Source organism: Sphaerodactylus townsendi, linkage group LG07 (genome assembly GCF_021028975.2).
Source record: "Sphaerodactylus townsendi isolate TG3544 linkage group LG07, MPM_Stown_v2.3, whole genome shotgun sequence".
NCBI lineage: Eukaryota > Metazoa > Chordata > Lepidosauria > Squamata > Sphaerodactylidae > Sphaerodactylus > Sphaerodactylus townsendi.
This window is the reverse complement of record NC_059431.1, coordinates 73,572,397-73,589,035: the sequence shown is the minus strand read 5'-3', so window position 1 is coordinate 73,589,035 and position 16,639 is coordinate 73,572,397. Positions and strand designations below refer to the sequence as shown.

General features: G+C 39.8%; 1 protein-coding gene across 5 annotated transcripts in view; it reads left to right on the top strand.

Annotated features, from left to right (window-relative positions):
- CEP78 (centrosomal protein 78) overlaps positions 1–13,595 on the top strand; it is a 60,222-nt gene extending 46,627 nt beyond the window's left edge. For all 5 annotated transcript variants that reach the window (XM_048504042.1, XM_048504041.1, XM_048504045.1 and 2 more), the window contains 7 exons: positions 2,369–2,498; positions 3,052–3,097; positions 3,600–3,743; positions 5,534–5,611; positions 7,685–7,851; positions 10,705–10,858; positions 12,693–13,595. In XM_048504042.1, the coding sequence (XP_048359999.1) occupies positions 2,369–2,498; positions 3,052–3,097; positions 3,600–3,743; positions 5,534–5,611; positions 7,685–7,851; positions 10,705–10,858; positions 12,693–13,175 (1,202 nt within the window). In that variant the 3' untranslated portion in view covers positions 13,176–13,595. The remainder of the gene's footprint in view (positions 1–2,368; positions 2,499–3,051; positions 3,098–3,599; positions 3,744–5,533; positions 5,612–7,684; positions 7,852–10,704; positions 10,859–12,692) is intronic.
- Positions 13,596–16,639: the final 3,044 nt, after the last annotated feature.

Genomic DNA, 16,639 nt, shown 5'->3' with positions numbered 1-16,639 from the left:
TTACACCTGCTCCAGTCAAAGCCCTAGTTGTCCTTGGAGATCTCCCATTCAGAGGCAAACAAGGGGAAAATATCTGCGGGAGGCAAAACTTGCTCTGGGCGCACCCCTGCCCGCGCCCCACTTACCGGTGGCAGCTGTCCTGGTGGCTGTTCTGGGCAGCCTGGCAGGGCTGGGCCTGGTAGGGCTGGGCGGTGGGTTGTGTGGCATCAGTGCCGTCAGGCTGCTTCTCTGCCGGCTGAAGGGAAGGGAAGCGGCTGGAGCTCCAGCCATGGCTCTGCCGTTTGCCTTCCCTCTGAGCGGGCTGCCCACTCGGAAATGATGAGGAATGTCCATGGCTTGAGCCATGGCTTGAGCCATGAGCTCCAGCTGGGCCGTGCCGCTTCCCTTACCCACGTTGTTCTCTTTGACGACGTGGGCAGGCCGAGGGAGTCCGAGGACTCTGGGGATGAGGAAAGTCATCTGGTCATGTGGGGGGCAGATTTTGCACGTGACCAGATTAGTTACCCCATGTCCCTGGGCAGATATGTCACTGCTCCCATTTAAATACTTGCCAGGGTCGACCCTGAGAAGAAATTGTTTGTCCTGTTAACATTTGTTTTTTCAGATGATCACAACTTGGTCATGCATGACCAAACTCTCATACATGATGTCACTGAGTCATTTTTCTGCCTAAAACTGTCTGGAAGTATACTGTATGGAATTTATTCTGCATTTTGTGAAACAGAAAAAAACTTTCTAGATAGATTAAATTAAGAATCAGCATGATGTAGTGGTTAAGAGCAGGTGGACTCTAATCTGGAGAACTTGGTTTGATTCCCCATTCCACCTAAGCGATGGGGCTCTTTTTATCTGGTGAACCAGATTTGTTTCTCCACTCCTACATTCCTGTTGGGTGACCTTGGGCTAGTCACAGTTTGTTCAGCATTCTCTCAGCCCCACCCACCTCACAAAGTGTCTGTTGTGGGGAGAGGAAGGGAAATGAGTTTGCCTTGGATCTTCTTACAGGAAAGAAAGGCAGGGTATAAATCCAAACTCTTCTTCATCATCTTTCTTTTTGTATTAATGTTTCAAAGAGGGGTTCCTGATTCTGTTATAAGGACCTTTGTCATGTCCTAACTGACATGAACATTGAATCTTCATAGTTTTCAGGGAAGATGCTCCCCACTTCAGGAGAAGGGGATGAAACTAAGTTATTCTTCTTTCAAAGGGTGTGAGTCTATTGAATTGCTTTTACTTGTCCTCAGTCAGTTATCTGGTTACCTTAAAGTACTATGAATTCTAATTAGCTGAGTGGCACCAAGAGGGTACAATTGTAATAGTTACTTCAAATTGAAAAATTGCATAGATTTTCACTGCTATTTTCCTCTGCAGACTATGTCATCATAGAAAGGTGCCACTCTGAGACCATTGGCAGCAGCTTTCCATCAAATAACAGAAATTCAGAGTTCTTGTGATGATTATTATTTATTATTATTTCTTTACATTTATAACCCGCCCTCCCCTGAAGGGCTCAGGGCAGTGCACAACATAACGTATCCTAACATCAACTATCACAGCATCAATTAAAACCATTTAGTAACTTAATAAAAGATTCAGAAAACATCAATAAAAACAGATGGCAACAAACCCATCCCCTCCCACTGCACCCATGAGAAGCCAAGGCACTAGATGGAAACACAACATCACCCCAGCTGGCCAGGTGGGAATGCTTGGGTGAACAGGCTGTTTTGCGAAAATCTTGCAAATCTCTCAGGACCCTAACTTTCTTTGGAAGCCTATTCCACCAAATGGAGGCCAGGGCCGTAAAAACCCTGATGCTCTTTATTTCTATGAACAGCTCAGATGAAAGCTTTTCCAGACTCCGTCCTAATCCTGTTCAGATGGCATCTGGCTAGAAATGTTCACTCTGTAAGATTCTTGCATCTGGTGCAAACTCCCTTCCAATGAAGGGGTGAGTTTCATTAGAACTTGGTTTAGAGCCTTTTAATTTGCTTCCCTGTAGAATTAACTGTCCTCAGAGACTAGACGATGCACAGATAGTAGAAACACTTTCCTCAAATGTGCTTTTAAAGTGCAGTCCATATGATTTCCATGATTGAGCATATTAGAGGGTGAAAGCTGTCTGATGCATGCCATGTGCTGTAGAGGGGGGAGGTACACTGATCTGCAAAAATCAAAATGACATTCTCAGGTTTCTAATATGTGACAGCTGCTGTTGGCAATTTATGTAATCTTAGTTTGAGATTAAGGTTGGCAACCCAATACCATCTACTGATCTACAGTCTCAAGTTTGGGAGGAAAAGTATTCCCCCCCTCTGTATTATATTTACAACAAGCTTCCTTCATGATTTCCTCTTGTTTAATACAGGATTTGCATCAAAAAAGACTGTAGGTCCTGGTAAGTCATATGATCAAGAGAGCTATGCTCCAAAGCCATTGCCCCCAGGAGCATGTGGATTCCTACCTTGGAGGACTGCAGAACGTGCAAAACGGCACAGGTAGTGTGAAGGCAATAAAAGATGCAATACATTGCTATTTATTGTGATGATTTTATGCAGGACAGTTAAATGATTTTGTGATAACAAGGTATATTTTTATCTGAATAACTAGCATTATTTTTTAGAATGACATGTCCTATGCCAAAAGGGTATTGTTGCATATTTGGGTAAGCTGAAATAAGATTTCCTTTGAGGTACTGATAGAAGTAAATCTGTGAATTGATACTGCTAATGCTTATTGAAGCTCCTTTCCCTTAATGAATAGAATAGAATAGAATCTTTATTGGCCAAGTGTGATTGGACACACAAGGAATTTGTCTCCGGTGCATATGCTCTCAGTGTACATAAAAGAAAAATACATTTGTCAAGAATCATAAGGTACAGCACTTAATGATTGTCATATCATTATATCATTTGATCATTATATCATATCATTATATCATTATATCATTATATCATATCATTTGATCATTATATCATTTGATCATTATATCATATCATTATATCATATATTATATCATATGATATTGTCATATCATTATATTTCTTTTAGGGCTTCATCAGTGAATGATATCCATGAATTGCCACTGCAAATCCAGGTAATAATATGATTTTACATCATTTCTGAAACAGAAGAAAAGCTTCTTATAACTTATAAGTGGAGGACAGTTCATATCTGTTTCAACAACACTTTCTTCAAAGAATTTTCCTCTGTTTAGTTAAGGAGAGTCTATCATTTAAATTCAGTAACAAGCAGTGTGATCTGGGTTTGAGAGCCAGCGTGGTGTAGTGGTTAAGAATGGCAGTCTAAGTTGGTGACCCAGTTTTGTTTCCCCACTACTCTCCATGGGGCTAGTCACAGTTTTCTCAAAACTCTCCCAGTGCCATCTACCTTACAAAATGCCTATTGTGGGAAGGAAAGGGAAGGTGCTTTGAGACTCCTGAGAGGTAGAGAAAAGTGGGATGTAAAAATCCTTTCTCCTCCTCATTCTCATTCTTTTCTGTTAATTAAAAAAAGATTCCTAACAAAAAATTGTAAAATAGAATTGATATAATTAGAAATAACTGTATAATCCTTTCGGGTCCACTTGGTGTGAACAGGCTGGTATTCCTTTGAAAGTTACTGTGGAAAGTGCTTCTGCATCTGAAATTGAGGAGACAGATGATGCTGTAGATGACATCTGTGATACTGATGCCACAAAATCTCCAGAAATAATTAATTTGAAACAGTTCAGCCAGTTACAGGTATGATTAATATTCTATTGTCCTTAAAGACAATGATAATTTGTAATGTCATTTTGCTATCTGGGTCTTAGCTAATAAAATAAACAGCAGATGACAAGTGCTTGCTGTGTATTACTGATTTTAAAAACAGCTTCTAGAATACAGTTTAAAATATTTCCAGTCATAACAATTCAAATATGGGCTTCTGGTTCTGACCTTTTAACAGGACCCTAAGGAGTACCTTTTCTCATAAAATCTACCTAAACATTAAGGTAGTTTTGTGTATCCTGTCCTGGTTTCCTTTGTGTCAGAAGTAAGGTAAATGATCATAAGAGGACCTTTTTGATATCAGTGCTATGAGTTTGGCAACCAAGGTCAGCTTGGTTCACCTCATGTTAATACTTTGACAGCTTCTTTTAATAGCTCTTATTCATTGGGTTTTGGAAATTTAAACTAGTGACTTGGTTTGGTGTGGTGATTATTTGGCTGTGACTGTTCTCTGTTGATTAATTTTATTCTGTTGACTTGCATACTTTTTCCAACTAGCTTTATTGTTTTCTTATTTGTAAGGTACCTTAGGGAACATGTATAGGAGGGAACAGGTGAGCAGACATGTGTTAAAAAAATGGATAATAAATATTCCAAATTATTAATTATGATTAATAAAGGAAACCATACTTGCAACTGGTATGTTTAATAGCTTTTGTTGCTGCAACCCCCACAAGTAGTGAGATAACTAAGTGACTTACTGGGAAAACATATTTGAGAGTATTCTGGCTTCCCTTGTACATCTCTGGACATGCGCCTTTGGGTTCTTTGGATTATTAAGGTAATCCAGTGTGACCATGCTGTGTATCTTGTAACCAAAATAATTGAAAATTGAGATCTCTAAGATTTGATTTAAATCAAAATAATTAAAATAATTGTTTAAATCACTAGTCCAGTAAGTCTTGATTTAGATCATGGTTTTCTACATAAAGACTCATTCTTGTTGATATAATCTTAATATTCCCAACTAGATAAAAGTTTCCTTTTTAGAGTAATAACTTTTTGGATTCCTTTTACAGTTTTATCAAAAAATTACTGATTTGGTTATACTGTTAGAAATCCATAGAGAGATAATTATGAAATTATTGTGAGCTGAATTATTTTCAGTTTCATTTGGGCCACCAGGCCTTGCATTTCATTATTGCAGTGATTACTTTTTGCATGCATGCCAGCTTATCCATAGGTAGAGAAACTTCATTAAATATTCCCAAACTTGGTCTGCATTTTTCTCTGAACAACTAATGGGCTTTTTCCCAGCTTAGATGCTGTTTCAAGCAAAATCCACTAGAGGGAATCAAAACTGTTTGAAAGATTTAAAACTTTAGGAACGTTGCAATGAAGGCAAAGTTGTGCCCAGTAGCTGTATGACATTTAGTTGGACTAACATCCATGTAAAATTGTAATTAGTGTTCTGAATACAATCACTCCAATCTTTAAAGTTGGAACTTGAGAGAATATATTGAATACTTCTAAGACTTCTACAAAAATGTTCTTTATCAAGTCATGGCAATATGTTAAATTGGCCTGATTTCACTTGAACTTTTTTTTAAAGAATCTGCAAGGTCCAAAAGTGCTTTTCTGTTAACAGAATTAATCTTTTTGTCTCCAGTTCCCCTAAGTTTTGAGAGAAGACTGTATACTTTACCTATCTCATTTTCAGAACTCAAATTCTGAACATATTTTGTACCCAAAATATAATGTGACTTGAGTCCAAAAACAATGGAGTAATATCAACATATTATTCATGACCTTCTTTCTGGCAGATGCGCTATGAAGAGTGTCAGCTGAGATTAAAAGAAGAGCAAAAAGCAAGAGTAACGACTGAAGAACATGTAATGGAGGTAGTCGCCATGTTCTGTGTTTTTAAAATAGCATTTGATAAATGGATTGTTTAATCTTTTCTGCTTTAAATGTCATTTTAGCCTTAGTTTTAGTTTTCTCTCAAGCAGTAAAGTCAATTTTCTAATATTTTAATTGTTACAGACTTAATTTTCAGTTCAACAAGCCACATACTATTTTCCAGTGTAAAGGTACCTACATTATGTACTATGATAGCTTTTCTCTTCCTTTCCTTTGAATGACAACTTATTTTATTGTTTCTGTTCAAACGAAGTGTATAATGCGGGGACCTACGAAAAGCTGTAGGAACTAGTTTTGGACATGTTGGAAACCATCAAGTGGTGGGTATGTGCCTGATGTGACCTCTGAGTTGGCCAAGAACAGCACTACTTAATAGACTGGATCTTGCTGAAAATCTCTGCTGACAGGTGGATTGCTGTTGGCAGATTATGACTTCTTTGCCTCCCACTTCAGCCCAAGACTAAATCCTCCCCAGAAACTTTGTTTGGGGATAGGTGAAAAGGTCCTGCTTTCCATTAGCAATGATTGATGAGATCCAACCCTATGTACCGTGTTTCCCCGAATATAAGACAGTGTCTTATATTAATTTTTGCTCCCAAAGATGCGCTATGTCTTATTTTCAGGGGATGTCTTATATTTCTGTGTTCTGTTTGTCATGGACATGCTTCCAAACAAAAACTTTGCTACGGCTTACTTTTGGGGGATGCCTTATATTTTGTACTTCAGCAAAACCTCTACTACGTCTTATTTTCCGGGGATGTCTTATATTTGGGGAAACAGGGTATATGTAGTGTCAACTCTAGTTAAGCTACAAGTGAACTATATAAATAGCACAAAAACAATTGGACAAAAAAAGCAGTAAAAACCTAGATTTACAGTTGTCCCTTCCACATTGCGGGGGTTAGAGTGATGGTGCTCAACCCATGTGGAAAACGGTATAATTTTTTCCCTCCTCAATCCTTTCCCCTGCTTCCAACTCAATCCCTGCCCCCAGGGCTAGACTTCTTTCTTACTCACTCTGGCCCTTCTTTCCTCCGACCCTTTAAATCCTCCACATTGCCCTCTCACCTGCCTCCATTGGCTCTTGCCAGCAGCCCTCAGCCTCTCCCCTGCTCCAGGCCACCAGGTAAGCGCAGCTCTGGGGTGTGTTGAGCAGTGACTTTCCATTACGATCAGCCAAAACCGTGATGTAGAAAGTTGCAATTCGGGAGGGATGACTGCACTACTCATTCTCGCATTTCACAGCCTGTCTTTAAGCCCCTAATGTTGAGGCCAGGATAAAAGTGTTGAAAGCTTGTCATTTCTGTGTTCTGAGCTGACTCAGGGCAGCCCCATCCCAGTTGCGGTGCCACAGTTGCACCAGGCTGTTCCCATGGAAGCTTCTTGGCTGTGTGGAAAGTTTTGAAAAGTTTAAAAGCCTCCCTGCCCCCAAGAAGCCCCCAAGCATAGCATGGTGTGATGTTGCTCCCATAGGCAGAATCTGCCCGGATGGGACTGTAAAAATCACTTGTACACTAATATGTGTGGTAAATTATCTTTGGTACTTAATATCTGGTGTTCCCTTCAAAGTGGTCCCTAGGGTAGGTCTTCAGACTGAAAACTGGTGCTTTTGAGAAGCAAAGGTTTTTGTAAAATATCTGGTACAGTATAATTTAGTCACAGTATCATTTAGTCACTAGGTGTTCATTTTTGGGATCTCTGGAGTTAGCCTTTGGCCATGTACTACCTATTTTTGGTCTTCCAAGGCTTTCTCGCCAGAATTTTCTGTTTTTTGTTTTGTTACCGTACAGATGCAGGTAGTTCATAATTTTGTTGCCTATTCTGTTTTCACTCCCTCTGTTGCAGACAATTGAACTGCAGTCACTGCAAGTTTCATATGGGATGCTGGATAATACGGGGGGGGGCGGGGGGATGAGTCCAGGAAAATTATTGCAAAGGTGTAGCGTTGGATAAATTTGAATTTAAAATAATAGTATCATTTCTTTGCACCTATTAGATATTTTAGAAAAGGAGTTTTCAGTATTTAAGCAAGTCTGCTTTCTGGTTTCTTTTAGCTGGAAGCAGAAAATGCCAGATTAAGGAAGCTGAACAGTTCTTTATCAGAAGTTCTGCATGCACAGTCAGTAGCCAGCACCATACTGGAAGATGAAGGAGTTCTGGATAGCATTGAGAACTCTTTTCAAAAGTTTCATGCCTTCTTGGATCTTCTTAAAGATGCTGGGTAAGAGATGGAGTTCCCTTCTCAATCATCCGAGAAGGGGATCAGAAAATCATAACACTGTCAAAAACCAGCAATATTTCATGTTTTGTTGGGCTGCTACATACAATTTCTTGTGGAAGTTTTAAGTCTCCCTTTCACCACATGGAGAAAAAGCATGATCAATTTTCTAAACTAAATAACAGTCATAATATCTGTATGTTATAGTAGACTGTAGGGCAGCTATTTGTACTGTCACTAATTTTTAATTCCATTTGCAGTTTTTTTTATTCAGCCCATACTTTTAAACAGAGAAATGGGTTTTTAAAGACGCATTTAGGGTATTGGGTACCCTTGAAATTATTTTGCTCCTAAGAATAGATGGTATAGGCTGGGGAATATGGCAGTCTGTCTAAGACAGATACATTTTGTTAAAAATGAACAAGGACGGAGAGCACTGCTTCATAAGCAAAAATACTGGAATCCAGATACTTTTCTCTAAATTTGAAACAAAGCAGTTTTAAAAAATCATATTCAGTACATATTGGAGCCTAAATACTATGTAGTAGTCTTAAGGGCATTTAAGAAGCTAGAGGAGACTTGGTAATCCTACATTTGTCTAAATCTTGTGTTCATCATATCTTCAGTGCAGTCTCTTGTGGGACTGCGCAGGTCAGGCTGGCCACAGAGTACTGACCAGAAGGTTTCCAGAAGCTACAGAGTGCTTCAAGCATGTCTCCCCACCCCCAGTCTGGAGTTGACAGGGGCTGATTTCTTGCTCAAACAGTCATATGATGGCAGTGGGAAGAGTACTGCTCTCAATATAGAGAGAACCAGCTTCAGCTGAGCATTTCATTTACCTCAGAGTTTTCTTTTCCTTTTGTTTTGTCTTCTTCATTGAGATGACGTTATTCAAGAAGTGTTCCAAGTGTGGAATGAAGTTAGCTCAAAATGACGCACATAATAAATTTATGCCTTGGTGAGACATGCCTATCTTGCTGCGTTTTTGCTCCAAAGACCAGACATGAAGGGCTTAAGGCTACATTGTGGGAAAAGTCTCTCACTTTGGTGGATACTCCTACAGAGAAATCTTTAAAGAGCACTCATACATTGTCAGTCTCATCAGTCCCTAAGGCCCTGACTGGATCTGCTCCTGACTCAACTTTGGTGGCCAAACAGGCAACTTCTGAGGCTTCTGTTAAAAAGGCCAAGAAGAAGGTTAAGAACACCTCTCAGTCTAAGCTGTTATCTCCTCAATGCTGAGACTTGTCATTTGCACAACCAAAGTCTGATTCTCTAGTTTGTCCACTGGAGGTCTCCTCTCAACATTGATCACTGTTATCTACTCAACCCCAAGACACTCTAGTTTATGGTCAACCTTCCCCTTGACATGATCCATCAAATCTCAGCCTAGGCAGAGTTGTCGTTGATCCTCCCACTCCCCTCAACATTGAACACTGCTTCTATCAAATTACATCTGGCTTCAGTCTCTGCCTTCCATGTTTCTGTTGGCTTTTTGAGACATTCAACCAGCCTATTACCCGTGTTTAAGCTTCCTCTACCTATTTGGAGTTTGTCTTTAGTTTTATCACAAATTAAGCATAAATCTTTTGAGCCACTGGCAATGTCTGACATATTTTTGGCTTATAATGTTGCCTTTCTAGTCACTATCACCTTGGCCAGGAGAGTGGGGGAATTATCAGTTCTCTGAGTTGACTCGCCACTCACTAGTTTCTACCCTGTAAAGTAGAACTAAGCCCTAATTTGGAATTTAGGCCTAAAGTGCTATCTCGGTTCCATATGTCACAGGACATTAGATTACCTGTGTTTTTTCAAATCCTCAGTTATCAGCTAAGCAATCAGTCCACACACTGTTAAAAGGGCACTCCTTTTTATTTAAGCAGTACGAATTTATTTAGATGAGACAAACATTTTGTTTTAGAGGGCCTAATAAGTGTAAACCTATTTCTTTTCAAACCATCTATAGATGTTTACTGCAATTAGATTAGCATATACCACTGCTAAAGATTGTCCACTCCAAGTTAAGGCTCATTCCACCTGAGCTGAAGCCTTTTCAGCTGCTTTTCTTGCCAGGATTGATCTCCAAGACATCTGTATAGCGGCAACTTGTTCTGTTCAGTCCATGTTTCTCCAACACAACTCCATCAGTGTGGATTCCAGGAGCGATGCAGCTGTTTGGAGAGCAAATTTTACAAATTGACAAGCCCACACCTACCTCCATGGTAAGTGAGCTTAATACTCTCTCATGTGGGACTGCATTGAAGACATGTCGATGAAAACAAAGTTATATTTACCTGTAACTGTTGTTCATTGAGTGTTTTCTCTGAAGGCACCTATCCCTCCCTCCTTTATCCATTGTGGGCTACTGTGTCTTATAATGGTGCTCTTGCCGAGCAGCAAAGGGAGAAATGAGGGAAGGGCATTCTCCCCATCTCTGCCTTGTGAGTATTTGACTGGGAAACCATCCTGTTCTCAACTCTGGGCTGGGCACTCTTAAGCTTCTGGGAAGATTCTGGTCAGTTCTCCATGGCTGGCCTGCATAGTCCCATCCTTGCCTGCACAGAAGACACACAGTGAACAACAATTACAGGTAAGTGCAACTTTGTTATCTGTAGTTCTGGAAACCAATAATAATACTTAAAATTCACATAAATCTGGAGAAAGTAATCTGCTTAGGTTTTCTAAAAATTCTACATTGTAATACTATGTACATTTACTCCAGACTAAGCCCATTGAAGCCAGTGAGCTTAGGCTGGAGTAACTCCGCATAGAATTGTAAATATTCTGACTTGCAAATATTGTAAAATGTAGCATTTTACTATACAACTGTGTAGTAATGTATCTTTTATCTTGCAGACTTGGACAGCTTGCAGTGATGGCTGGTATTGACCAGTCAGATTTTGGCTTCTTGCAGCGTCCGCAAATGACATCTACTCTAAATATGCCTGCCATAACACAAACTGATAACTTGCTTGAAGAAGAAAGACAGAAACAAATGCAGAATGTCAAAGTATCTGCCTGTTGTTCAAACTTCATTTTTTATCCCTTTCCCTTTCTGCTTTGCTTTTTTATGCTTTTATGCATCTTCCTTTTTTTTAATGCTCTTCTACAGCTTCCAGGTTTTGCTTCAAGCACTGTTGCATACAGTGTGTTCAGTTCAGATCCTCAGAGTATCTAACCGGCTCAGATGTTCAGGAACCTGTAGTTCCTGAACATCTGGAGAGCCGCAGGTTCCCTACCCCTGATCTAACCCTAGGTGATGATATAACTAAAGTGGGGGCCCAGTAGATTCAAGTGTATGTGAAAAGTGCTATCAAGTAAGGATTTTCAAGGCAACAGACTCACTGAGGTGATTTGCTATTGCCTTCCTCTAAGTAGCAGCTATGGAATTCTTTGGTGATCACACACTACTAAACCAGGACCAACCCTGCTTAGCTGATGAGATCAGGCTAGTCTGGGCAATTCAGGTCCAAACATGGACCCACGACATAGTTCTAAACCTCCAGAAATCTTGTGAATGAGAAAATATTTTGAATGTCTCTTTGTATGTAACCACTGTGCTAATTACCAAACATAATTACATGATAAAAGCTAGAACCACAGTTAAAGGTAGAACTATAAAATACTTCAAATAAAAATCATTTATACTCCCAATTCTGAAAAATTGAAGGTAGAAAACGAGGCATCGTCAAGACAGTTCAGAGTCAGGGCAGGCAAAGGCACAGTTCAAAACAGTCCAGAGTCACAGCAGGGAGTAAGTAAAGGCCTGGTCATGGCAGCCCACAATCAAGGCGCAGACAGGCAGAGAGCCAGAGGAAGACCAGGCATGTGGATCTTACCGGGAAATATGCCCGCTGCACCCAGGAAGAGCCAAGGCCAATATAGGGTTTAAATGGGAGGTTCTGGTTAGGATCTTGCAAGGACTCAGTCCTCCATTTTGCAGAGCCTTGTGCCATACCAAGCAGCAAGTCGAGCACTTCTCTTTTTGCTCTGTAACTGTAGCCTCTGCCTTTGACTTCTTTGTGCAGCTGGCTCATTACTTGGCTCTTCTGAGATTCCTGATGGCTCTCCCAACAGCACAGCATCCGGCTCTGCCTTGGCTTGCAGGGAAGGGCTTGCAGCTTGCTCTGCTGTCTGCATTTCATCACGAGGAGCCAACTCTGGCTCCACAGTATTTTCAGACTCTATATCAGAGTTCTCAGTGACCAGGGATTGGCTCATGACAAATGTTGTCAAAATTTCACTCATGGAAATAAATTGAGGCATCAAAAAAAAGTTTGAGGAAGAATTATTAGGTTTCCACTTGTAATTTGTATTCTCTGAGATTTGCCTTCGCACATTCCTCCCCCTCCCCTCCCTCTGCTGGGGGGGTGGGCCATGTCCTAACTGTGGTGCTCCCCTTCCCCTCCCTCCCCTTCCCTTGCATGCCATCCCTTCCTCCCTCCCCCTCCTCCTTCTTCTGCTTGGGGGGGTGGTCCATGTCCAAATGCTGGACCCCCTTCCTCCCTTCCCTTGTATGCCACTCCTCACTCCCTCCCCTCCCTTACTCCCCTTCCCTTGCATGCTACCTCTACCCCTCCCCACCCCACCCTCCCCTCCATCTCCCTCTGCTAGGGTTAGGGTTGCATGAGGGCAGACATTCTCTCACTGATTTCTATCCTCTGTCCCCGACTGTCCCTCCCCTCCTCCCTTGCATGCCACCCCTCCTTCCACTCCCCCTCCCTTCGCTAGGGTGGGCGGGCCCTATAGATCTATAAATATGGTATGTTATAAACAGAAACTAATTTGGGGTTTGTTAAGTATTTGATTACTTTCTGACTTCGGTTTCTATTTTTATTCCCTAGAATTCTGGCCCGGTTTCTTTTCGGGGTCTTCCCCATTGTCAGACTGATTTGATTCCTTTTCAAGATGCAAATAAATTCCTACTTGCTACAGGAGATGTACAACAACATCAGGTTACTGGTCAGTCCCAGCAAAGTTTCCAGCAAGGCATGGAAGAAAATGCATCAAAAAACAGTCAATCATCATCTTCTGAGAAGATCAGCAAACCTATGGATTTGAAAGAAAGAGTGTCTTTTGTGAGACAGTCAGTTACTGGTCATCATTCAGCATCTGATTCTAGTATAAATCTGTATAGTGGGAATGATAACAAATACAGTGTCATTACTAGTGGTGATAACAAAAAACTTTCTTCTAAAAGACTTTGCCATACTACAAGTTTTTCTGCTAGAGACCAAAACACACATCAAACTGACCCTTCTAGAAATGATACAGTAAGGTCTGATTCTGAAATACAGGAAAGCATCCATTCTATAGGAAGTACTTGAAAACTCCACTCCCAATGGATAAGAGTATTGGATTCCTGAGAATCCATTCATTGTGTGGTCCTTTGTAATAGACATATGCTTTAAAAAGGTCAAAGATACCCAATGTCTGTGTCCTTGCTGTGTAACTTTAGCAAGCATATTTGCTGAAAGTAACCAAAACAATTGATACTGCATTTTACTTCTTTTGTGGTTTGATAAAGTATTATTATAATTCTCATGTATAATTTTAATATGAATTAAGATTTTTAAATGATATAGAGCTGAATACAATTAATATGTTTTCTTTCTTTAGCTAATCATGTTGGCAAGTACTTTGGTAACAAATTTAGTGCTTGATACTGTAGAATATTAATTACAAACTAAATTTCAATTATTATTGGGGGTCAAATGTAAAAATTAAAAAGCTGTACTTCCTTTTAAGCTGTGCTGTCCTTTTTTTTTTTACATGACCCGGTGTTTAAATGAGAGAAGCTGCTGTGAAAAACACCTAGTCCAAGGAAATTCTCATTTAGGTCAGAAATTACTGGATTTTTTCCTTATATTTTGAAACCTGAGTTTTATGGTCAAATTTGCATATATCAGAGAGAATCTAAACTTCGATATCTGTCTATGAATAGTAAAATCAAAACGTTAATAAAATTCTGTGGAAATTAGATTTTATAGCTTTATACTTCATAGGAGGACATAAGAAACAGTTCATAATATAAATAACTGCACTATTCTGTTACCCTTTTAGTGTTCTGATTAGGAGAGTTTCCTAATTTTTAATCTAACTTTGGCCTTCTGTGATTTAAAGCAATATCTAATATGCAATAATGAAGAACTGCCTTCTCCTTTTATGACAACTGTGATGGACCCCCCCTCCCCAACACCTTCCAATATCACCCAGGCAGGGGAAACCACTCACTGACCAGGCTTGTCAGATTTTTCTGTCTTTTTCACCTCAGGGACTGACCTGCTTCTAATATGGTAGTGTAAGATTATGGGAAGCACTTTCCCTCAGTACCATTACACTCCCAGAAGGTGAAGGATGCACATTATTTTAAAACCTAGCAGAAAGTGAAACCCAGATTCCTAACATCCACAAAGTCATCAAACTCCATTTGATCAAAAAGTTGCATTTTGTTTTCAGAGAACGTGTGGGTCATGCATAACTACTTTCACTGAAGTTATAATAGAGGAAGATTTTGATATTACTTAAATGAGTTCTGCAAAAACAATTCACTCCTATGTGTGCTATAGTTAAATGTTCTCCCCTGCATTTCACAGCTTGAACTTTGAAAAGGTTTTTGTACTGTTTGAGAGGACTGTATGTTGGTATGTAAAGGCATAATACTTCATTATAGTTTCATTGTAGTAAGAAGTAGCATGTATGGTGGTTAATGTTTTACTTGTGAGCATGTCATGTTTGCCAGGGCAAAAGACTTAAATCAATATCCTGACCAGCTTGTTTTGCGCAATGTATCCTTCTGTGTTGATCATTCTACAATTTCTGCTGACGTCTGATGCTATTTTGTAATAATCTGGAAGAGTTTCTGCTTAGGTTGGCTGCTTGGACAGCTTTTGAACCCTATTTGAAGCATAGATTTCTTCTTTATCATAAAAAGGTCTTTTGCAGTAATTTCAAAAATTGTTAGCAGATTGCTGCATAACCAACTAAAATGTCCTTAAATACATGATGTTGGTTTGTCCGTTTCATCATCTGTGAAATGTGGAGTGATTACTGTAGGTAGCTATGCTCTAAAATTGGTGAAATTTCACCTTGTTACTTCCAGTGGGAGGCAAATTACAATAATTTTCTGAGCTCCTTAACCCTTTTACCTAAACTAATAAATAAGCATTGTTTTTAATTTTTCTAATATTTCACTGAAATCACATCACTTATTTTCAACTTTCTGATAATCAAATACTGAAGGAAATGTTCAGATAACATGAACATTGGCTCCTAATATAGTAAATTAATTAAAATGCTCATCTAGTCTACCTATGAGTAGTCAAATTTTGATCAATGGGGCTTATACTTCCAAGAGAGTTTTTAGGATTCCCGCCCAACATCACTAATATGGTCCTACCTAAAAAATAATAATGTGTTAGCCATTCTCAGATACATATTATGTGACCAATTAATGTATTTGTCTATGAAAAAGAAGCATCTTTATAGCTCAAAGAATGGATGAGTAAAGAAGAGTTTGCCATCTTTGCTGAATCCAAAACAGTTCTGCTACATTACTGGGTTCTCTTAAATCTGTAAGTTTTTCTATCTTTTTTTGGCATTTTCAGGGAAATCAGTTTTTCCACAGACTTCCACTGTGGAAAAGGGCACTCCTGGTTTGTATACCACAGGGCTCTCACTGTGGTATACTGAAGGGTAGCTCTTTGTGCAGGGAATAAATGTGGATATGTGGATATGTCCTTCCTCTGTGCAGCCGTACATAGGGGTTCTTCTGTGGTATACAAACCAGGGATGGTAATGCTTAGAGCTCTAGAGCAGAAATTAATGTTCAGAGTTCTCCCTAGAGAAAATGCTGACCTCTCTAAGCATGTTTAAAGAGAATCCTTCTCAGTTCACACTATTTGCACTCTGTGTGTTGTTTTAAGATACCTCAAATTCTTCTCTCATTCTCCTATTTAGCTTTAATTTCTCTAGTTTAAAAAAGTTGGCTTCAGATGTGGTTTTTATTTTTGTTGCCGACATTGTAAAAGGAAAAACTAGCATTCAGATTTCTGACTGAAATCCCCTGTGAGCACAGAAACTATGTTTTTTTGTGAATTGGAAACAATGTGAAGGCTGTGTGTGGCTCACTGTTGTGTAGTCCCATGCTTGCATTGTGCTCCCATAGATAATACAGATCATTGTCGACAGCCCATCACTGACCCTTTGCACATGAAGTCTAGAAGCAAGCATAGTCCCAGTTCATCAGTGTATGTTCATGGCTGTATGATAATAAAAGCTGGAATGACTGTTGGAAGAAGAGGCTGAAGGTTGGAGACTTTTTATTAAAATAATTGGTCTTTCCAGTGATGCCATTCCATATCAACAGCCAATGGGAAGGGCTGGTTAGTGGTACTAAAGCTTGCAAAGGGGTTGCTGAGTCAATCCCCAAATGTCCAGTTATTCTATCCCTTGGGTGCTGTGTGGTTTCCGGGCTATGGCCCTGTTCTAGCAGCATTCTCTCCTGATGTTTCGCCTGCATCTGTGGCTGGCATCTTCAGAGGATACAGCCCGGAAACCACACAGCACCCAAGTGATTCCGGCCGTGAAAGCCTTCGACAATACATATTCTGTCCCTATTCGGATCTGTTCGACACCCATTCGTTCGATGCCCTCCTTTTTTCAAGTACAAAATTTAGAAGGTTTAGCGCCATTGTGCAGATGCGTCGTCTGCCATGGAATTAGCTCTGTCAGCAGAGTGGTACGCAGCTACTTTCACGGAGTTATTTTCTTTTTATAATTATAACTGCTA